This window comes from Myxocyprinus asiaticus, chromosome 13 (assembly GCF_019703515.2).
Source record: "Myxocyprinus asiaticus isolate MX2 ecotype Aquarium Trade chromosome 13, UBuf_Myxa_2, whole genome shotgun sequence".
Classification (NCBI taxonomy): Eukaryota; Metazoa; Chordata; class Actinopteri; order Cypriniformes; family Catostomidae; genus Myxocyprinus; species Myxocyprinus asiaticus.
Window position 1 is genome coordinate 20,678,868 of NC_059356.1, and position 24,498 is coordinate 20,703,365.

At 38.4% G+C, this 24,498-nt stretch overlaps 1 protein-coding gene across 1 annotated transcript in view; it reads left to right on the forward strand.

The window, feature by feature from the left end:
* Window positions 1-24,498, forward strand: part of LOC127450172 (protein sidekick-1-like) — a 539,544-nt gene that overhangs the window by 273,772 nt on the left and 241,274 nt on the right. The window contains exons 2-4 of the mRNA XM_051714029.1: window positions 253-412; window positions 2,964-3,070; window positions 5,062-5,209. Of these exons, the coding sequence (XP_051569989.1) occupies window positions 253-412; window positions 2,964-3,070; window positions 5,062-5,209 (415 nt within the window). The remainder of the gene's footprint in view (window positions 1-252; window positions 413-2,963; window positions 3,071-5,061; window positions 5,210-24,498) is intronic.

Here is a 24,498-nt window from a genome sequence, read left to right on the forward strand (position 1 = left end):
ATGACTGGAAAGGTCATTGAAAAAGTCATGGAAATTAATTGGTCAAAAAGTGTGGGAACCCTGCTCAGCCAAACCGGGCAAACCGCAGGCCCCCATCTCCCGCAGAGCGCTCTTGGTCGATGTAACTTGAAGAACCAGAGAAATGATGATCTTGAATATTGACTTCATCTTCGAGGTGTCTGTCTCAGGTCAGGCTAGCATTACAGGGATCTGCCACCATTTATAACTGTACCCTTTCATGTCTGTCTGCAGGTGATGTGGCCCCGTACTTCAAAACTGAGCCGGGACCTCCGGAGATCCACCTAGAAGGGAACCGTCTGGTCATGACCTGCCTGGCGGAGGGGAGCTGGCCTCTGGAGTTCAAATGGATACTCAACAACATAGATATCACAGCCTTCTCCCCTGAGTACAAGTGAGAGCCAGCTTTCATCTTAAAGATTTCTGGAGATGAAAAACTCAGAACTGTCTCAAGGTTACAAAGGAAGGTTAAAGCACAGGCTCATGGTTAATATTAGAGACACATTCCAACTCCCCTCCAGCATTTCACTTTTCCTATGTACAAACAGTGCCTTTACTTACTGGCTCTTTGTAAGAACCAGGGTCAGACATTAACAGGAGCTTAGGACAAAAAAATGCCACTGAAAGTAAAAAGAAAAAAAAAGAAAATACCCCCAAAATTTGGGGTGAAAAATGCCCCAAACATTTCTTTATGTGTAATATCTAAAAAATTTCTTAATATTCTATTCTAGACCAATCCACAAAATCACTAAATAATCAAATTATCAATAATACATTTATTTAAATTAATCATTTATTTTAATAAAATTAATACAATTTAAATATTTTACATAAAATTATGATGCATATGCTTTTTTCATTGCTAGGAAAAATGCCCTAAAAATATGCTATCATAAATGTAAAAAATGCCCCTGAAAAAAAAACTCTGGGGGAGAATATGTCTCATTTAATAGAAAAGTTAATTTATGACACTGGTGGCATTTACCCAAACAATGTTTTATCCTTAATGTTTTATTAACAATGTTTTATCCTTTAGAAAACAATTTTAATATTAAAGATCCATTTCAGGAGTCTTTCTCATAATAAACTTCAACACACTTTTTTTTTTTTCTTGCCTGTGCACAATTCGCCACAACAATATCAGGGTTTTGTGGGTGATTGCCAGGGTGTGTTGCTAAGCAGTTACAAGGACGTTCTGGGTGGTTGCTAGGGCATTGCTAGGTGGTTGCTACAGTAGGGTGTTGTGGGTGTTTGTTAAGCAATAGTAATAGTTATGAAAACACTTCGCAATTAGAGAGAATAATTAAAATATTATGGAAAAAACTACAGTGCTTGCAAGGTTATCAATAATAAATTATATTATTGATAATAATATAATATATTATATTATTTGTGAAAATTGTATAATATTTGTGAAAATAAATTTCCACAAATATCCCGAAAACTTTTTTTTGTTGCCATGCAATTACTGGTAATTCCTTCAGAAAATGCAAATCTAGTTTTATTTGCAGTGTTAAATGTTTCAAATGTTTCCAAGAGGCAGTTGTCATACTTTAATCAAGAAATGAAATTACTTTAAAGTCTCATGCTTTCAAATCATTTTCAATTAATTTTCTCAGAGAAACTCCTCTAGTTTATTTTGCTGTTCATTTAATCAATGGTACAATTTTCTAGTTGAGCTCTCTCCATGCCGAATGTTTAATTTCTCAATAATGATAGCCTCTTAAACTGACCTTTTTTAATCAGCATACAGCCTCTGTAGCATTCAGCCTTTTCTCAGACATGAGGATTGTTAAAGCTGCTGAAGAATTGGCCCTACGGGTTCCTGCTGTCTTAATAGAAGAGTCTGCCGCTCTGCCTGCCTATCTCTTTACGGACAAATAATGCACTCATTCATTTTACCTCAAGTGCCCTGCTGACACCTGATTCACAGTTAGAGTCAATTTTTGCATTAGATGTTTTGATTTATCCTCCATTTCTGAGTCATATACATGGTAATGTATGTGCTTCTTATCTTTGCTCCTCCCTGTGTTAAACATTTTCATGGAAAAAATGTATGTTGTCCAGTTATAGAATTGGTTTGCTCTAATTGGTATTGCTTTTCCCATTATCTTTCGTCACCTAAGCAGCACGCACCGAGCTGCCGTGGTATTGCTATTGAGTTCCTCTGAAAGAGAAAGCCACATCCGAGATACACAATCCCACTGGGTGACATTTTCAGGGACGTAAACAGATTCGGCTAAATAGTGTGCAACAGCGCATTAGTCATGTGTTCAGCACATTTGGAAATGCCAACAGATTTTAATACCCCTGCATTCGCCACCTTTGCTTTTGGTCAAAGTGGCCTTTTGGCCGAAATCTGATATTCTTCATTATAGAGCAGAGCTGGGTGGTGTTCCTTTGTGCCGTTTTGATGTGGTATGTTCACACTAATGTGCAGGCTGGCGAAAAATGGCTAGTTGTGGCTGCAAGGGTAAACCTTTTCAACCCAACTCTTCTAAATGGGAACACATTTGTGTCTAAAACTTCCAAACTATGTGAATTTGTTGGCATACAGCAGTAGGGAACTGTTGAATTTGGCTGTGTGGAAAATGAAAAATAAATCATGGGAATTCAAACAAATGAATTTAGAATGATGTGGACAGTATAATATTTATTTGTCCTCCATTTCTCTATCTTTATTGAGCGTCCTGTTGCGTTTTTAAGACTATGGGTCAAGTCTGAGTCTAAAAATCTCAACAAAATAAAACTATGTGAAGTTGATAGCAAACAGCAGTAGGGAACTTTTGTGTATGCTTCTGTTGTAAAACTGATTCAATGACATGATTTAGAAGTTTTGAATGACATGAACAGCATAATGAAATCTGTTCTTATTTATTTTTACCTATCTCTCTCTCTCTCTCTCTCTCTCTCTCTCTCTCTCTTTTTCTCTGTCTCTGTTATAGGTACACCATCTCCTCTCTGCAGCGCTCCAATATGGGTGTTTACCAGTGTGTGGTGAGAAACAGGATGGGTGCTCTGCTCCAGAGACGGGCAGAGATTCAAGTGGCATGTGAGTTTTTATAGAGGTGATGGAGTGGAGCTGAGTTTGATCCATATGTTTATGTCAAATTACCATGCCACAGCACTGCTCGCATTAAGAAAACATAAATTCCAAGCCATTTCCTCACTAGGTCCCTACTGTTCTTTTGTCCCTGCCGTCTCTTTTTCTCTCTACCATCCTCAATGTGCTTTGTTTGCATTTCTATCCCAGAAATGAGCTGTTTTAAACACTTTAAAGCCATGTGAAAACTGCATCGCTGGAATTATGTCTCCAAATTCAAAGCACAATGCGGTAGGCATTCCTTCGTTCTGCATGGTGATGCAATCTTGCGCTGCAGTGTGCCATGAGTAATTGTTGTTGATTGAACACCTCTGCTGTTTTTGTCCAAAGCCCGATATGTTATAAAGGCCTCTATGATCCCGAATGTATCATCAGAGAAGCCTGTAATGTTAGAGAATTAGAAATGCTGTGCTTTAGCTTTTAGACAATTTGCACGGTATAATGCTGCGTTCTATTCAAGTCAGATGTGGGATATTCCGACTTGATATCTCCGATCTCCGACCATAAATGCATTCCATTGCCAGTTGCTCGGAAGATGACGTGTAAGGAAACAAAACTGCATCGCTCCCTTTAGCTTAGCAGGTGTTTGACTATCTCCAGATATGTCTCCTAGCAACCCAGTTGATAAACAATGCTGCAATGCTAGGAATTGTGCTACAGGTGTACGATAACAGAGACTAGTTAGCAGAGACTGGCCACTTCTATTAAAATGAATGGGAGAAATTGGAATGCCCAAAGATCAACGGATGTAGAAAAGTAAGTCCCATTTTACAGGTAAAAGAGCCAGTCACCTTTTAGACACAGACATCGCCTGTCAATCAACTCGAGAACACACATGCGCATTAGCTAGACAAGCTGGGGAAATAGCGTTTGTTTTTTAGCGTGAGCTGAGTTAAAGAAGCACAATTAATGATACCAGTGTTGTCAGATTTTACTGTTGATTTTAATTATGTTCTTTGACCGTAATCTTGGCCACTGTTTTGGAGATTTCAGTATTTTGCCCTTTCTAGTAGATAATAGATGCACTTGCATGCCACTTGTTTACATAGAAAAATAGTCGCCCAACAATTATCCAAAGATGGCCACCGAGTGGACTGACTTGCCTTGAGAGAGTATAATTTACCATGTTTTGCACACCTTGTGTAATGTACAAACTTTGACTCATTGATAGAAATTTTTTAAAAGTGAATTTTTATTATTAACTTGTACATCTACCTGGGTACCGACATGGTTGCATGACGTCCCGCACCTGCTTCTTGGCGAAATTGGAGTTGAAGTTCTTAGCACGAGTTTCCAAGTTGGAATTCCATTGCATTTTTCCTAGTAGAAACTTTCTGAGATGAATGGTATGCAGCAAAACACTCTAACCCCTTTAATCACAGCTACTACAGCCGAACACAATCAAATGAGCGTTTTTGGCCATTGTGTCATGTCTAGGACTGTTTTTTGAGTGTGCATTTTGCACAATCGTTGTATTTTTAAGACAGTTTGTCAGGAGAAAGGAAAACCAGAAATCAACCTTATTAAATAGGTGTCTGGATTGTGTAATTTCAGGTCCATCAGACAGAATTGAAAAATAACGATTGTTTTCAAACACATTTCCTGAACATTCTACCCCCTTTTCTGCCATTGTTTTCCCATCGTCCTGCCCCAAAATCAAGCCATTGATTAAGCCATGGTTGCTATGTTGTGCTGGTCGGCTACAGAGCCACAGTGTTCACACTATTTGAGAAAATCATCCTACAAATTGCATACTTCTCTCTGTATATTAGATGGGATACGAGAAAGTATGTTAACATAAAAATAAATTGCACACTTTAGCTTTAAGACCAGTTAGACATTGAGACAACCCACCAATTAGTCGATCTAGGAAATATGTCATCTTGCACATCCCTAATCTAAGCATGTATATAATAAGACCGCCAACTCTCTCTTTTCAGATATGGGTGACTTTATTGACAACGACCAAAGAAAGACGGTGACACAGGGCAGGGCGGCCATCCTTAACTCCCCAGCGGTCAGCTGCTTCCCGCGGCCACAGGTGACATGGTTCAGGGATGGCTACAAGATCATTCCCAGCAACAGAGTGTAAGTAGAGCTTAATTGCTTTTCTAATCTTTAAAAGCTGCCCACAACATCTGTTCATTAGGAAAGTTCTGGGTAACCCAGCGCAGGTCCCTTGGCTTCAGATCCCCACAGCGTGTTGCAAGAGATGTAATTACCTGCAGTGTCCGCTCGCAATCCCACTGGGTATCTATTTACTGTGACCCACAAGCCCACACTGGAAAATAGAGGGAAAAATAGGACAATTCAACCAGTGATGCAGAGGACATGGGGTGTTTCTCAATAAGCTCCCTCAGTGGGGGGCCTGGGTAGCTCAGCCAGTACTGATGCTGACTACCACCCCTTGAGTCGCGAGTTCGAAACCAGGGTGTGCTGAGTAACTCCAGCCAGGTCTCCTAAGAAACCAAATTGGCCCAGTTGCTAGGGAGGGTAGAATCACATGGGGTAACCTCCTCGTGGTCATGATTAGTGGTTCTCACTCTCAGTGGGGCACATGGTAAGTTGTGCGTGGATCACAGAGAGTAGCATGAGCCTCCACATGCGGAGTCTCCACGGGGTCATGCACAACGAGCCACGTGATAAGATGCGTGGATTGACGGTCTCAGAAGCGGAGGCAACTGAGACTTGTCCTCCGCCACCCGGATCGAGGTAAGTAACCGCGCCACCACGAGGACCTACTAAATAGTGGGAACTGGGCATTCCATATTGGGAGAAAAGGGGATAAAAACCATTTTGGGGGAGGGGGTCACAGGTGTAATGGCCCTCTTAATTCCTTTAAAATATTTAAGGGCTCCGTTGATTTTATTTTCTCCCAAAACACTAACTAGCAACAAAAAATAGCACAGTAACAATTTTGTTTAAGGTAATTAAATAAACATTTTTCAATAATTGTCCAATAAGTGAAAGGATAGTATTTGGGGTAAAAAGCCCCCCTGTTGCACAGGCTAAATGCCCCTATAAAACACTTTAAAGTGGGTGAATAGATTTGTTGTGAAAAATGTTCAGAGTGGGCTCACATTGACTCATCCAATCATAATAGAGATTAGTTTGTTGATAGAATACATGAAATGTAAATTAACAGGAAATTGTTGACTTTTTCTAAAGTAGTTATTTTGAGTAAACATCATCTTAATTTCAAAAGGCATCTTGCTGTCTCAAAATTATTTGCATTAGTCCCAAATTGTGCCCTATAACTATTGCCCCCGTATCTACACGATATCACTTTAAACCCCCTAGGGGCCTTTTACCCCAAGTGAGGGAGCCTTTTACCCCAAGTGTGAGAGTAAAACTCCCTCACCACCTCTTTTTTTTTTAAACTGAATTTTAATCAAAACAACCTTCCGTTATTATTTCTTTTCACAAAAAGTATGTTGCTCCATCAATTTTCAATACAAATTGTAATTATTTTTTTTTTAACCTTGATACGAAACACAAAATTTCCCTAAGGGGTGCCTTTAGCCCCGTTGTACCCTATTTATCCTTTTTGAGCTTGACAGCTCCTGCTCACTATAAACTGTTATTCTATGGAATAGAGCTGCTTAAAATATCTATTTTTATGTTCCAAGAAAAAGTAACAGAATATGGGTTTTGAACAATATGAGGGTGAGCAAATGAGTGAGTATAAGTACATTGTCCATTTTTAGGTGAACTTCTCTTTTAACTGGTGGCTCATTTTTTGAGCACAGACCTGACAAGTCATACTCAAAATAAAATAGTCTCTTTTCAAAGAAGACTCTTAGAAGATGCTGTACAGAATTCAGAATAATTATTTAGAACATAAGGAAACTATTTAGAAAATCTTAAATTGATTGTAAATTATTACCTAATATTATGACATTAATATATGACATTGTCCTTGCCACAGTCTAAAAACGAAATTGTAGACACAAGTCACAGGTCTTACCATGTTCTAGCAGAGACTATTTAGCAGAGATGGGCCACTCCTATTAAAATGAATGGGAGAAATTGGAACACCCAACCAAGAAGCTCTAGCACCCAATGGTCAATGGATGTAGAAAGGGAGTCCCGCCTTACAGGTAAAAGAATCGATCACCTTTTAGATACAGATATCACTTGTCAATCATCTCGAGAACGTGCATGCGCATTAGCTATACAAGCCAGGAAAATTGTGTTTTTAGGGTAATCTGAGGTAAAGAAGCACAATTTATGAGACCAGCATTGTCATTTTTTACTGCTGATTTGAAATATGTTCTTTGATCGTAATCTTGACCAACCGTTTTTGAGATGTCATTGTTCCCCCATTCAAGTAGACTGGAAATAGCCTCCCAAGAGCATGCCAAAGATGGCCGCCAGTGGACTGACTTGCTAGAAAGAATTTGGTTCTAGTTCTGTGGGTGATAACGCTCTACTTTGTGTTTAATAGATCATTTTCTTAAACAATTTCAAGTGAATTATCTAACAAGCTACTTCAAAACTGTCCTGCCAGACAACCACATTAATAAATTTCCTTTACAATATACACACACTAGCTCTTTGTCTTAATCCTGATATGCTGAAAACTGCTCCATTAATGTTTTCACATTCACAGTATGAATGACATATGAATCACGTACATAACATTTTTCAATTTGAAATGGCGGATTTCACCAAATGGAGAATAGTTTGCACGCTTGGAAATTACTTTTGGTTGGTACAACATTTCAATCATAAAACAGTGGTCAAATTTTGCATGTTTAGTTAGATATATCTTACACACTGTAAAAAAAAAATCCTGTTGTTTTTAAAAAAAAAAAAAAAAAGAAAAAAAGAAATTGGCAGCTGTGGTTGCCAGAATAATTATGCAAAAAATACAGTAAAAATTTTAACAACTTTACAGAACAACCTGTAAAAGTTACAGTTTAAAACTGTTGTAATTTACATAACCACAATTGGCACTGTAACAAAAATTCTGTTAAATTTACAGTAAAAAAAAAAATGTCAAACTTGATATTAACCTTCTGAAACTGTAAAAATCTGCTTCTTTATAATGTATTGTTAATCTCTGTAAAAATTACAGAAGCTCACATGATGACATGAAGTTCACCAATAGTGGCTCTTCCAGGAGCAAAGACCAATAAACACGGAGAAAGTGCTCAGTGTCACTCACACAAACACTAAACACCATCAGGGTAACACATGTGAAATTTAAATAATGCAGTAAACATAAACTAAACTACATTAAATATAAAACAGAACACCCCAATGTACGTAACTGGTATTAAAAATAAGAAGAAACATAACTATTCCCATAAAATATAATGAAATATGATGGGTCATGCAGGGAATTGTGGGAACGCCTAATTATTGTTTTTTTACTGTAATTTTAACAATAATTTACTGTAAAAAGTACATGTACTCTCTTGTTAAACAATATAAATGTTTACCTTTATACAGGAAAATCATACTTTTTACATCTAAAAAATTTCATTTTAACAACATTTTATTGTAAAAACTATTGTATTGTCTTTTAAAATATATTAATATTTTTTACTGTATATTTTACAGTTAATATTTGTTAATCAATTAAAAAACATTTCTGTAGCATTTTACAGTCTTTTACCATTAAAATGACAGACATTTTTTACAGTGCATGATGCTAACACTCTAAACCTGAATTGCTTGCTGATGCGCTGCGCTGGAATAATGCACGAGGTTCCCACTTATCATCTTAAATCTCAAATGACATTGACAAGCAGTGTTAGACTACTGAGCACGCAAAAAATGTATTCCTGCAACAACTTCATGACAATTAGACAGCGGTGCATAATGATCTGCAGCAGAATAGCATCAAGGATATCAATTGTTGGGGGGAAAATCTGGCCATATCTGTTTATCTTGGGGGACTTGTCCCCCTCAGTTTATATTGTGGTTACGGCCCTGCTGTAGATTGATTCACAACATAGGGAACTAGGAAGCAGGATGAGACACAGCCATGCATACTGTGCACGACTTTGTGTGTGTGAGGGAGAGTGCACAAGTGTTTTTCTCCCACTGCCTTGTCACAGAAGTGCAATTAATGTCTGTTCTTGGCCCTCTTTAATCTTGCTATGGTAGTTCCTCACTGCCTTTTTCTAATTAGCAGCTCACCCAGGCAGAGATCGACTAGCCTGATCCGATCCACTGCTATCAGTCAAGTGTCTTTCATCCCGACGAGACCCAAATGAAAGCCCCATCACAGAGACACATCTAATGACTCACCTTTCACTCTGCAAATACAGCAGTGGGCCCATTTGAGAATTGCATTTGATTTCAGCGGAAGGTGTAATTGAAAAGTAAGCAGGCTAACTGAGGTAAATTTAGAAATAGACTTGGACTAGAAATTATGTACAATCGTTTCCTCTCACGGTTTCGGGGTTTGAACTGAATAGTTAATGTCATTCTCTCAGTTTTTTGTCTTTTTTTCTCTACAAAAAAGTGTGCAGAACTGTGCATGGCAGATAATCATTTTCTTAATTAGTTATTTTTTCTTGTTTTCTAGTAAAAATATTTAAACATCCTTAAAACAAGATACAGTTTCTTGAGAAGCAAAAAAGTGTAAGATAAAAAGACTTGTTTTCATAGAATATATCTTTAATTAAAGGAATAGTTGATCCAAAAATCATAATTTACCCTAATGTCATTCCAAACCTGTATTACTTTTGTATTATGCGGAACATAAAAAGAAATTTGTTTAATGAATATCCAAGTCCGTCTATTCAATACAGTGGCAGTTGATATTGATAATAACTCACATTTAAGCTATAAAAATGACCCAAAAGTATCAGTAATCAATGCGATTCATATTCCAAGACTTGTGTCAGCATACAATAGGTTTCGGTGGGAAACAACATGAAATTTAGGTCATTTTTTTTGTTTTTTTTGTTGTTTTTTTTTGTGAAAATCTTGACATCCATTGCTTGTTCAGGATTGCAATAAAAGAAGCATGTGGTTATTTTTAGCGTTAAAAACTACAAAAATACCTCGTCTTGTGTTCCATGGAAGTAAGAAAGTAATTCGGATTTGGAACAACATGACAAATTTTTCATTTTGAGTATACGATTACTACAAGTGAGGCCAATCCATAAAGGTTAAAATACTCACTATTTCAAAAGTATAGCCACATGATGTAAACAATATGTATGTTAATCCTTAAAGAGCCCATGCGCACCACAAGATACTGTACATACTCTTTAGTTTCTTATAGGGGGTATGAGAAAGTGTTTCTCACCCCATCTTGTTATTATTTATCGTAGTTGGGTCTCTTTTGAGTATGTGGGTCACATAACTTGGTTCAAATTTTCTGTGATCGTTAAGTCAGGCTGACCTAAAACCAACGTGGCCGCCTATGGTGCAAGACATGCTGACAGTAATAATAAAACTATAAAACTGTGAATATTAATTGTGAATATTGTCTTAAGATGTGGAAGAAGTAAATTAAGTTATTTGTTGTTCATGCTGTTATTTAGCACATTTTGAAGTTTGCGTATCCCCTGAGGTACGTTGCCAGATTGAGGGAAGAAATAGGGTTAACATGATTTTAGTGAGATGAAATCACTTACTAACCTTTTCTGTGTAAAGTTATATCCAATTTTACAGCTTTGTTGGCATGACGCTTCACGCCGTTAACCCTAAAACAATCGGAAAAATTACGATTTAAGCAGCTTTACAGCTCAGATAATACACAAGTTTTAACAGCAGAATAAATATGTGCTTTTATAAAATTATAAGCTTCACATTTCTGCCTTTGTAAACCCTCCAAAAATTGGCCCCATCCATTTTCATTGTAAGTTCCTCACTGTAACCTTGATCTATGTTTGTTTTTTTGTTTTTTGTTTTTTTTAGAAAAGGAGAGACAAGCTGAAGTTAGTTTTGACGGAATCAACATGTACAAAATAAATATGTACAAAATTCTGTTGATTGAGCTTTACTTGTATTGAACACAGAATATTCCTTTAAAGCTGGGTAAAAACATGCATTTGGTTGAGAGGCATGTTGGGTGGATTTATCTGGGTGCTTCAACCCCAGGTCTGGCCTACAGATGTAGTTAAGGTGCCTTGGCTAAAAGCCAGTTCAATAATTAAACCGGTGCTCTCCTGCCAGTGCTTTGACAGAATATTGCATCATGACGAAAAGCAGGCCACAAACATAAAATCAATATGCCACTGCTGACAATGTTCCCTGTGCATATATGCAGCAGAGAGAGACGCATAGGGGCACTAGCATGTGCCTGGAAATGTATACCTATGAGAATCTGGCAGTCATCCCAGACAGCCCTGTTTCATTGACCTTATATGTGCGCCAGCTGGTGTCTAAAGATCTAGACTCGAAACCCAGAGGCTCAAACAGCCCAGAGGACGATGGAGTAATATCAAGCAATCATACATCCAGCCAAGCCCATTAGCACACTATTGGATGTGATGTCACATCCTTAATTGTTCAGTGGCAACGACTGAAGCAATGCAATCAGCATAGCCATTTAAACTGGTACTATGCGTTACTGGGCAAAATCCCCAGGATGGACTTTTGTAAATTGGGCTGTACTTTATAAGCACTGGACTGGCATGGCGATTACATTAACTGCCCTTGCAGGATCAAAGTTTATCCATGTGGTAGGATCTACGGCCCTGAATCAATATTAACATGGTCGAACATGCAGTCTAAATCTATTTTTGAGTCTCATAAGATGTTGTCTTCTCAGAATTGATAAATGTTGCTTTGCAAAATGCTAATGTCCTGTGTGAGGAAATGGATGGTTTATTGTTGAGATGACCTCATCTAGAGCGTCGTTTTGCTGTTACAGTGAGGGAAAGCTCTTAGAATTGGCTCATTATGGAAATCTAAACTATTTGACCATGGCAATGCAATGGCAATTTCCCAATCAAGAGCAAGTGAATGGGTGCCAAAATTTTGAAGCTCCAAAAATCACATTAGTCAGCATAAAAGTAATCCATAAGACTCCAGTGGTTAAATCTGTGTCTTCAGAAGCAATATGATAGGTGTGGTTGAGAAACATTCTTATTCTTGTGTTTTTGGTGATCCACATTCTTCGTGCATACCGCACCCTACTGGGAATGGAGAAGAATTTCAAGCAAAAAAGGACTTCAATATTGAGCTGTTTCTCACTCACACCTATCAAATCACTTCTGAAAATCTGGATTAAAACACTGGAGTCATATGGATGACTTATATAATGCCTTTATGTGCTTTTTGGAGTGTCAAAATGTTGCCACCCATTCACTTGCACTGGATGGACCTACAGAGCTGAAATATTCTTCTAAAAATCATAATTTGTGTTCTGCAGAAGAAAGAAAGTCATACGCATCTGGGATGGCACGAGGGTGAGTAAATTATGAGAAAATGTTTAAGCATTTCACCACTTAAAAACCAGACAATAGGCATCCCGTACAGAATATCTTAATTACAACAAAAATACGGAGGTCACGTGACGCCATGCAGGGAGCAGATGTGTGAGCAACGAGCTCTGCGCACTTTGCTAAACTTGTAATTTTTTTATGTGATAACCTGGTAAAATTTGATACAGTCAGTTACACATTTGCTCTTTGAGGTAAAATATGGCAAAGAAGTCAAAATCCTCGGGCTTAAAAGACACTTACGTGCTCAGGATGAAAGCCCCGTCAGGCCTACAGACCGGGGACTCGATTTGGTTGGTGCGACGAGAGAGGAGATCCAGCATCAACTGTCCAACATGTTGGTGATGCTGACGAGGATTCTTGCTGACTTGGAGGATCTCGCTGTTATACGTCGATCGATTACGGCGATGGAAACAAAATTCTCTGAGTTAGTCACAAGAGTGATGGTTGTTGAGAGACGAATCGATTGTCTTGAGTCATTGGAGAGGGAATTACCCGCTAATCCACCCATGACCAAAGTTGATTTGGAATGTGTTCTTGGAAAAATTTTAGATCTTGAGAATAGAAATCGCAGGAATAATGTACAAATTGTTGGAATTCTGAGCATGAGGAGGGCAGAGATATGGTGAAATTCTTGGATGAACTCTTCCCGAGTCTGCTCGACATAACGGGCCGCAGGCTGGAAATCGAGCGAGCTCACAGAGTTCCGGCAGGTAGATCTACTGAGGGAAACAGGCTCCGATCGATTTTGGTCGAATTTCTGAGATCATCCGATAAAGATCTTGTGTTGTGCCAGGCGAGGAACAGGGGAGGGCTTTCTTGGAAGAATCACAGTATTTTCTTGTTCCTGGACTTTGCGAATTCGACAAGAGAGAAACGCAAGCGATTCAAGGAGTGTAAGAAACTCTTGCATCAAAGAAATATCATTGACTCCGCCTGGCGGCTGGAGTCTGTTTGGTGGGATAACACTTTTCCTTAAAGAATCTTTTGCATTGACGGAAGATCGCTTCTGCACTGAGGAACAGGGATTCCTGTTTTGCTGCTGTTTATGATGGTTCCACTTAGCGGCTGGAGTTTGCTTTGTGGAGTAACACTGCTTTGGGACAGTTTTGTGGATGAACCTGCATGTTCTTTGTTCTTATGCCTCCTGTTGGCTGAGGTTTGATTTGCGGAGTTTTTCTGCAGGACTTTGGAATGATTACGTCATCTGCTGCATTCATAAGCAACTGGTTCACCGTTCATCTGCTTGACTGTTCGAGGACACTGAACGGTTTATAGCGGCTGGAATTTGGTTTTGTGGAAGAACACATCTTTGAGTCAGTTCTGTGAATGAATCTATACGTTACATGTGTTTATGATGCCTATTGGCAGAGGTTTGTTTTACAAAGTATTTTCTGTTATGTAATTTTGCCTAACAAATTTGTGAGGCAATATTGAGCAATCCGATGGCAAAGTTGTCGCGGGGGCTCTTGCAGGCATGCATGGACCTTTTGAGTTTGGAGGGATGGACGGGGTTCGGGGTTTGAATGTTGCACTAATGGGAATTGTGGTCTGTATAATCTTGTTTTTGACACACATTTTTTTTTCTTTCAATTATATCAAGATATCAGTCATTAATATGAATGGACTATCCCTCTCCACGTGGAAAGTGAATGGGTTGGGGCACCCCATAAAAAGAAGAAAGGTTGTTACTTTTCTTAAGCGTAAGAAATATGATTCTTCAAGAAACACATCTTTCCCCACAGGAAGCTGAAAAATTTGGGAAGATATTGGGTGGGCATGTTTTTTTTAGTGCTGGCTCAAGTAAGAGCAAGGGAGTTATTATATTGATAAATAAACATCTACAGTTCAAATATCTCAAACAGATTAAGGATAAATTAGGAAGAGTCATTATTGTTTGAGTTGAAATTCAGGGACAAAGGCTGATTTTGGCTAATATATATGCACTTAATGCTGATGATCAGGGCTTTTTTATAGATCTTGAAGGGATGCTGCAAACCATTGGCACCCCTTATGATATAATATTGGGAGGAGACTTTAATCTTTTGATGGACTCAGTTCTTGATCATAGTCAAGCTAAAGTGTGTAAGCCCCTAGAGCAACAGTGACACTTCATAGGATGTGTAAAAATCTTGGTCTTGCAGATATCTGGTGACATTTGAACCCGTCTGGTAGGGACTAAACATTTTTTTCATCAGTCCATAAGATTTATTCTAGAATAGATTTTTTTTTTATATCTAAGTCCCTCATTTCATCTGTAGTCGATTGCTCAATTGGAAACATCTTAGTCTCGGATCACGCCCTGGTGAGTTTAGAGATGTTGCCACATACGGAGAAAAATAAATAATATAGTTGGCGCTTTAATGTATCCCTCTTGCAAAATCCTGATTTCCAACAAATGTTAAAGGCTGAAATCAATGTTTAAATGGAGACCAACTGGTCCTCAGTATCCTCTGTGGGCGTGGCTTGGGAGGCACTTAAGGCGGTTCTTAGGGGTCGGATCATACAGTATGCCTCATTCACCAAAAAATCCAAAGCACAAGAACTTGTGGAATTGGAAGGGAATATTAAAAGGGCAGAGGCAGAGCTGAAATGTTGTATGTCATCTGATGGCCTCAGAGAATTGACCCGATTGAAATATTTTGTTGCGGAAAGTGGAGTTTTGGTTGTTCAGGGCAAGACAGTCATACTTTGAGTCGGGGGACAAAGCAGGGAAGCTTTTAGCTAGATATATAAAACAGGGAGAGTCTTTTTCTACCATTCCCTCAATAAAATCTTCTGCTGGTGAAATATTTACCTCGACCAGTGATATTAATAATGCTTTTAGGGAGTTCTATTTTGATCTCTATAGTTCCACTTCTTCCTCTACTGATGGAGATATTGGAAAATTTGTGGATCCATTAGAACTCCCTAAACTGACGACCAAGCAAAAAAAAACTCTCTTGATTCTGAGATAACCTTGGAGGAGCTTGACGAGGTAATTAAGTACCTGCCTACAGGCAAAGCTCCAGGGCCAGATGGATTTGCCGCTGAATTTTTTAGATCTTGTGCAACAGAATTGGCTCCACTTTTGCTAGAAGTTTATACAGAAGCATTAAAGAATGGAAAGCTTCCCCCAACCATGACACAAGCCCGGATCAGTCTGATTCTTAAAAAGGACAAAGATCCAAGCGAGTGTAAACGTTACCGCCCAATTTCCCTGATCCAGTTAGATGTAAAAATTTAGTCAAAAATTCTGGCTAACCGATTAAGTAAAGTTATGACATCTCTTATACATATAGATCAAGTGGGGTTTATTCGGGGCTGTAGCTCTTCTGATAACATTAGGCGTTTCATCAATATCATGTGGTCAGTGGCGAATGATCAGACTCCGGTCGCTGCCATCTCACTCGACACTGAAAAGGCATTTGATATGGTTGAATGGGATTATCTTTTTAAGATTTTGGAAATGTATGGGTTCGGGAGTACATTTATTGGTTGGATTAAGTTACTTTATACAAACGGATTAATTTCAGATTATTTTACTCTGAATAGGGGCACCCGGCAGGGTTGCCCTCTTTCCCCATTATTGTTCTGTCTTGCTCTGGAACCATTAGCAGCCGCGATAAGAAAAGAGGATGATTTTCCAGGGGTGATTGCGGGAGGTGTGGCGCATAAGCTTCTGCTTTATGCAGATGATATTTTATTATTTGTCTCTGACCCTTCTAGATCTATGCCTTGCCTCCACAGAATTATTAATTCCTTCTCCAAGTTCTCAGGATACAAAGTCATTTGGTCTAAATCCGAAGCTTTGGCTCTGACAGCATACTGTCCAGTAGTGGCTTTCCAGCCGGGCGCTTTCCAGTGGCCCAAACAGGGCATTAAATATTTAGGTATTTTATTTCCAGCAAATTTGTCTGACTTAGTTGGAGTTAATTTTGACCCTCTAATAAAAAGATTTTCGAGCGATGTGGACAGGTGGGCTTCACTACATTTATCGATGATTGGGAAGGTCAATGTAATTAAAAAGCAACTGCCTGCTACAGTCACTCCCAATAGATGTCCCTCTCTCTTATTTTAAGCAATTTGAAAGTATAGCGAAGTCCTTCATTTGGAATGGTAAACGTCCCAGATTGCACTTCAACAAATTACATAGGCCAATTGACAAAGGTGGACTAGGCCTACCCAAGATTTTGTTTTATTATTATGCTTTCGGTCTCAGACATTTGGCTCATTGGTCGCTTCCACCTGAAAGGGCCCCTCCTTGGTTTTGTATTGAACAAGAATTTCTTGCCCCTATTTCGCCATTGCAGGGCCTGTCTATCAAATTAACCGGTGAAATTAAGTTACACCCAGTCATCTCGCATTTGAACTCAGTATGGACAAAAGTGTCCAGAGTGTTTAATTCTGACATTTATTTGAATGCTGCTTCGAGCATATGGTTGAACCCAAAATTATGTATTGATAAGTCCCCCTGGGACTGGTCAGAGTAGATTGTCAGGGGGGTTGCTGCACTCGGTGATCTATATGAGAACGGAGTGTTGAGATCCTTTGATAATTTGATTCAACATTTTGGGATTCCCAGATCTCAGTTTTTTAGGTATTTACAGTTGCGCCACCTGCTCTGTACTATTTTTGGGAGTAGCGTACATCCCCCTAGAGCGGCAGATACTTTGGAAGAGGTGCTTGCTGCTTTTGGTAAAGGACATGAGGCATCAGTGTATTACACTTTGCTAATTCAGAGTTTGGGGAATGGAGCTTTAACGTCTATTAAGAGATTATGGGAGAAACATTTTAATTTGGTGTTGGAGGATGGGGTGTGGGCTGGGATTTTAAAAAACATCAAGTCTGCTTCTAGAGATGCAAGGGTGCGCCTTATGCAATTTAAGATTTTGCATCGATTTTATTGGACCCCCTCTAGAATTTATAGGCTTGGTCTTAAAGACACACCCACCTGCTGGAGATGCCAATTGGAAGACGGGGACACAGCCCATGTTTTCTGGGGATGTGTTAGGACACAAGAGTTTTGGTTGAAAGTACAGAGGTTCATATGTGAAGTGGTCAACACCACATCGTTTTGCCCCAGATTGTGTGTTTTGGGGGATGTGGCGGTCCTGCATGTGGGTGATAAATACGTGGAGAGTTGGGTCCTGACAGGCGTGATGATTGGCAGGCGGTTAATTCTCAAGTCGTCTGATGCGCCCTCGTTTCGTGAGTGGTGCGTTGAGCTGGGTAGGGTGGCGGCGTTTGAGGAGATGGTGTACAGAAGGCTGGATAACATGGATATTTTCATTAAGAAGTGGGGCGGTTATCTAGCCTTTTTGGAGGGTCCTCGGGGAGGGGAAGTGGAGAGGGATTAGAGTTTTTTTTTTGTATTTTTTTATTTCTATGTCTAAATATTCCCTGTTTTATTGTCTTTTGTGTGTCTTTGTCAGTTGACTCCCAATCACTAGAGTGCTTGTTTGTGTCGGGTGGGGTGGAGGGATTATTGCTCGGGAAAATAAATAAATAATAATAATAAAAAAATTTGATTTCATGTGGTTTGAGGTTGTATTTTCTATTATGTCTGTGTGATTTGCTGCATAAATCAATAAAAAATTGTTATTAGAGAAAAAAAAAGAAATAAAGTCAAAATTGCAATATATAGTCATAACTGCGAGATAAAACCTTGCATTTTGAGAAATAATCAAAATTGCAACATATTAACTCGTAATTACAAGAAATTGTCACAATTGCGAGAAATAGTCTCAATTGCGAGAAATAGTCGCAATTGCAAGAAATAGTCGAATTTGCGAGATATAGTCACAACTGCAAGAAATAAAGTCAAAATTGCAATATATTTTTGCAATTGCTTTATAAAAGTTTGCATTGCGAGAAATAGTCAAAATTATGAGAAAAAGTCACAATTGCAAGATATATACTCGTAATTCCAAGAAATAGTCACAATTGCAAGAAATAAAGTCCCAATTGTATGAAATTAAGTCGAAATTGCGAAATATAGTCACATTTGTGAGAAATAAAGTTGTAATTGCAAGAAATAGTCAAATTTGGGAGATATATTCACAATTGCAAGTTAGTTGCAATTGCGTGATAAAAGTTTGCATTGCGAGGAATAGTCACAATTTCAAGAAATAGTCACAATTGCGAAATATAAACTTGCAATTTTCAAGAAATAAAGTCACAATTGTGAGAAATAAAGTCGCAATTGCAAGAAATAAAGTTGAAATTGCAAGATATAGGTGCAATTGTGTGATATAAGCTTAGATTGTGAGAAATAGTCACAATTTCGAGTAATAGTCACAATTGCAAGATATAAACTCACAATTACAAGAAATTAAGTCACAATTGTGATATAAAAAGTCCTTTTTTATTACCTTTCTTTTTTCTTCAACCATGGCAGGATTAAGTATTTTGTTGGACAGGGCACTAAGATTAAGACATAAAATGACAAACAGCCTCAAAAAAGGGGCGGGAACATCACTGTATTTGCTTTTGGTTATTTCTATGGTCAACTTTACAAATAAAATGGTGGGACATCATTGAAAAAACAGTTGGCAACCCTACCTCCCATAGCAATCAGTCCCGATTAGTTCTGTCATGGTAGTGCAAACTGTGTGAAAGAGTAGACTAAACAATGTGCATTTGTGATTCAAGTTACTCTAACAAAGGAAATACTGGTTTACAATTTTTGACCCATTCAAACAGATGCTTCCAAGAATGTAACTCTCAAGTCATTCTTGCAATTTCTAAATTGGCCAGCTAGACAAAGTAACTTTGTTGACATATTTACATCAGCAGCAGAATTTGCAACAATGTTCAGTACATGACAGAAAAGCACATAAATGTGACAGACGAGTTTACATAATAATACGAACATCAGATGTAGTGAAAACCCAGTACTGTCCTGAGAGGGCGAGTGGCAGTTCCTTCAACTGACCTGAAGCTCTCTCACACTGGCCATCCTTTTGGTTGAGCCCTGTTTACCATCTACATTATTGATTAATAAAAAGGATTTGGGCCAAAATTCAATTCTGTAGTGGTGCTTTAGCCACTAGTCATATCTAGTCATTCATTCTCAAGCTGTCCATTAAGAATGCTGGTAAGAAAATGCATCTCATTGAAATGTGGACAGCAGAGGCACCACTCCGTGATATAGCTTGAGGCGGTTGTATTTATTCTGGTGCGGCTCCATACATTTTCATTTCAAGTGTTTGCTTCCTTTGCCCTGCAGATTTTTGTCTTCTTGCTATCAGCATTCTGAATTTCTTTCTTCTGAAGTATTCAATATATTTATCAAGCTACGTATGCTGTTTGACAAAACATATAGTTGAAGTTTAAAGAAAATAGATTTTTTGTTCAGTTTAGTTTAGTTTTAGTACATTTCAGCAATAGTTTTGATAGTTACACTATCAAACAACAGATAACAAAAAGTTAGTTTTGATAGTTAAGGTTAATTTTTTTCATGACACATTTCTATTTTGTTTTTAGTTTGAGTAGTTATAGTTTGTGAGTTGAGGAGCCAGCAGAACAATTGTCAGAGATGAGTTTAGATTTAGATCTAATTTAAGCAAGACATCTGTGTTTTTATATTACTCTGTCATGTGATGAATGCTTGACTACAAAAACAATTATTTTTCTTAACTGATATTTTATTTCGGTTCAAACTGTTTTTTTTTTTTTTTTTTTAGCTTAGTTTTTCATTTACTATAATTATTGAATTTCTGTTTACAAATTTTTTTTAAACCAAATATTTTTCATCTTGGTTTTAGTTTTAGGATATGTGAACAACCCTGCTGAGCAGTACATCAACATGGAGGGAAAAAAAATATGATGCAGTCTTATTATTTCTGAAACTTTCTCTGTTTTCCAGTTTCAGTTTTGCCTTGGTCTCAGAAGTGTCCCTTTGTTCTGTTAATGTAGCATGAAATAAGCAGCCGCGTGGATGGGCAGCAGTGCTCTGTGTGATTCCTATCACTGTTGCTTGCTGGGGGATAAACGTGCTGCAATCCAAATGGTCCACAGTTATTTTTCCTCCATAGCTGTGTCCTTATGGCTTCCTCTTATTTATCTCCCTTAATTTTTCTCTGGTTTTGTGGTATTTTTTTCTTTTCTGTGAACCAGATAGTTGTTAAAGCAGAGAGGTCCAGAGGTGAATGCCAACACAGGGGAGGACAGCAAAGCACATGCCTTTGAAAGTCACTCTTATTGTTCCACCCTGGCTTCCCCTTTAGACCGCATGAAACTTTCATGATGCCGATAATTACCCCATTGGTTAGAAGTGCTCTCTGTTGCCACTGTAGATGAAAGTAGAAGGTTGGAAATACGATATTGTGTCTACCTCTCATCGCTTTGTCCTTGCATCCTCCTCTATCTTGCTGAATTTTTCATCATTCCTTATTTGAAATCTTTGATGTTTCTACCCATTATGAGTTATTCAAACTTCCATCGTGCTCCGCACTTGAAACTGCTTCCACACTAGAATCATCCTGTCCAGAGTACCACCAGCAAGAAACAAGACAATATAGGAAGTACTCAACAGGGCTGTGGTGTTTGTGCTTCTCTATGTGGCTGACAGTGATAGCAGTCATGTACCAGGTTTTTAGCCCACCATATGTAGACCATGGAGTCTTTTTGTGAAGGGGCTTTTGGGGCCCTCTGTGCCTGATCGAAATGAACTGGAAAAATGCAGCTCTGTAAAGACTTAAAGAATGTAAATGGGACTTACATAAATTGCAGGAATAATAGAGCCATTTATGTGAAAAACTGCAGGATTTGCATTGTCTCAAACATGTTGTAGACTGAGCTACATAAAATCAGAGACTTAAGCTCTGTTTCTAAACCTAGTGAATTGATTACCTAGGAAGGCTTCACAAATGCACTCCCAATGCAAAGGCTGTTTAAAAAGGTACTGTAGGCAGCAAATTTTATGCTGCCTCCTAAGAAACATTGTTTTAACCAAATTCTAAAGCTGCATTGCATGGGTGTTCCATTCAGAAGTAGTCATCCCTATGCCCTACCCCTTTTGAAGACTTTACCCTCCACTGTGAGAGGGAGGCTGAACGGTGTCAGAGCTGAAAATAATAGCTATTCGTAACTCATTTTCAATTATTGAAAATTCTGTTTGGAATGGCCCAACAGCTTGGCTGTAATGTTTGTTCTCCCTTCGAAGTGCCCTGCAAACACTTCTTTACGCCGTTTGAAAATCGTGTACTGTCAGAGTATGTACTGTTTTTGATGAAGAATGCACTTCTCGGCTTGTAAAACAACACGTTCTTTAAGTATGCATGCGAGTAGTATGAATACATTTTGGACATACTTCGTCCGGAACGGAAAACCGCAAAACTCTTGGTTTTCTTAAACAAGCACCATTTAAGCCCAAAAAACAACTTTCTTGGTATATTTATATCACTTACAGTTGAGAAAAGCTGGCTGATTCACGGATCTCCGCCATTTTTTAAATCCAGCATTTTAAACATGACATCTCCTTAGCTTCAGAGGGACTATGGGATAGTAAAGTATCCAATCGATCTGCACTTCAGAATCTTGCTGGAAATACTAAGTTATTCATGTTTTCTTGCTTACTCTCTTATGAAAACGTAGGATTCGGAAATACTACTCCATTGGCATACTGTTTTTGGTATACTACTGTATATAGTAGGGAAGTATGGATATTCGGATGCAGCGGATGTATCCTTTGCAGATAAGACAATCTCAGAATGCATTGTGACAAGCACTTTGAAAAAAAGAAAAACATCCAAACATCAAAGATGGCGGTTTAATGTTCATGAAACAAAGGTCAATCTAATAAAACAAATCACTATTTTACTTTATATTTGTGTATGTTATGCATTTATGTTTATTACAGTATCACATTGTTAGCTTAGCACCATGCTAACATCAAACTTTTTAAAACAAAATGTTGAGTCACTTTTGTCATATGCTTATTTGGAATAAAATGAAAAAATACAATGTTTTAGACTGATCAGAGCTAAATAATTGAAATTTAGATTCAAATGGTGATTTGACATTTTATTAAAATGCCAAGCTAAAGGTTTTTGAGATTTTGATCCCCATTCATGTAGATAAGATCTGTGCTATGACTACAAAAAAACAAAAAAAAGTTGCCTAGGTATGTTACAAAGATGGCCATTGAGTGGACTTAAAAAGGACCACCAAACAACAATGGTTAAGGTTAGCCTCATTTTAAAACTCCCAGGAATCTGATTCCTCAAAAAATTAGTTATCAAGTGTGCATAGTTGAATTATGTCGCTTATTATGTCACTTTATCCCTTCAAAACAAGTTAGCTAGCTTTTTTATTTCCTTTTATCAACAGTTTGTCATCATTCCATGCACTTTTCACCACAGGTTGTAAATGACATGTTAGACAAATACAATCTTGAGGAGACTGAGAAGTATCTGTCTTATAACTCAGGTGAGGGTTCGAGCCTCCTGGCCTTCACTCATTTTCCTGCTGACTGGACACCAATTTAAATCAATGTGGTTTGGCTCGCAGCAATTAAATGAAAAATGATGTAGGCTTGGTTAATTCAATAGAGACCGTTTTTGTGGCCTGGTTTTAATACACCTGCTGGCTGGTCGGGCCCCTTTATGAAGTTAATTATTGAGAGGCATCATCAGTCAGCAGGGGCATTTGTGGGGTGCCCACATTAATCTTCATCTACTCCCTCCTTCACTGTTAAATATATTATTCTTTTGACATTGCAAAATCAAGAACCCAGATATTACAGTTAGGATTCTGCCCTGTTGTAAAGACCATAATTGCTAGTTACCAGCTTATGTTGTATTTTGGATGCTGGTGTGCTGGGGTCGCTTCCTTGCTCAACCAGCTTCACAGAAAGACCATGCTAGCTGACCACAGGGGTTGGAATAGAGAGAAACCTGGCGATGAATTAGTATGTCGACATCTGGGTTGCATTATAATGAATGTTTATTATATTGCTCTACTTTATGTTCAGTGTATCACGATTCAAAACTGTAACATATTGCAAACTATGTTAAAACTAGTATACTTGTATTCTTGGCTTGTTCTGAGTTCGCATTTTGGTTGAATAGAAATAGTGAATAGTGTTTTTTAGCAAATGTCGCAGTTCGTTACCAAATTAATGTGATGCTTTACTTTGGGTGGACCAGCTAGACCTGCACCAAACCAACCAGCATAAAAATTCATGATGGTCTGAGCTGGTCTTTTCAGCAGGTTGGTTAGCAAAAAAGCAAAAAAGTGTTCTACTTCGTCTAAGACACCAAGCCACCTATCGAAATGTTCTCAGAGGCCATTTTATTGTTGCTTTTGAGTAAAGGATCTCCCGAACTTGTGGTGTCTGGTGAAAGTGAGTTACGTGGTGTTGCAGTTGCAGGGGCAGAAGGTTGCCACTGAGTGCCAATAAACCATGAAAGGAGTCAGCGCTTACACTTTTGTCTCTACTTTCACCTCCGACAATGAAATACAGCCATAGGATGGGGAGGGGTTTGTCATAGCATACAATGTAAAATCAGAACTGAGTGAGTACATGCTGTATAGCGCTCATTCTACAAATGCTACAAAGAAGCCGAGCACAGTAGAAAGTTGCTGCTGCTTTCCTTTCAGTAAACACGAGATGCAAGCTGCAGATAAGAAAAAAGTAATCAAAATAAATAGCCCACTCTGATCTCTCATTCCCTGTTTGCCTCATGCCCACATCACTTTTCCAAAGGTGAACTGTCGGCCTGACAGGAAGCTTGTTAGACACAGATAAAGAACATTTTTGATTGCTCACAGGCGGAAGGGTTTTGTGTATTTGAGAGCGGTTTGTGTTACACTGCTTTACTGGCAGCTCCGCTGGACCTGAAGTGTGATTAAATGTTTCTAAAGAATGATCATTGACTACAATTACACATTAATCAGGACCGTTATTGAGTCGAATCACGAGATGATAGATAATTGCCTTTTCACTGGCTGTTCTACTGAAGATCTCTGAACACAGAC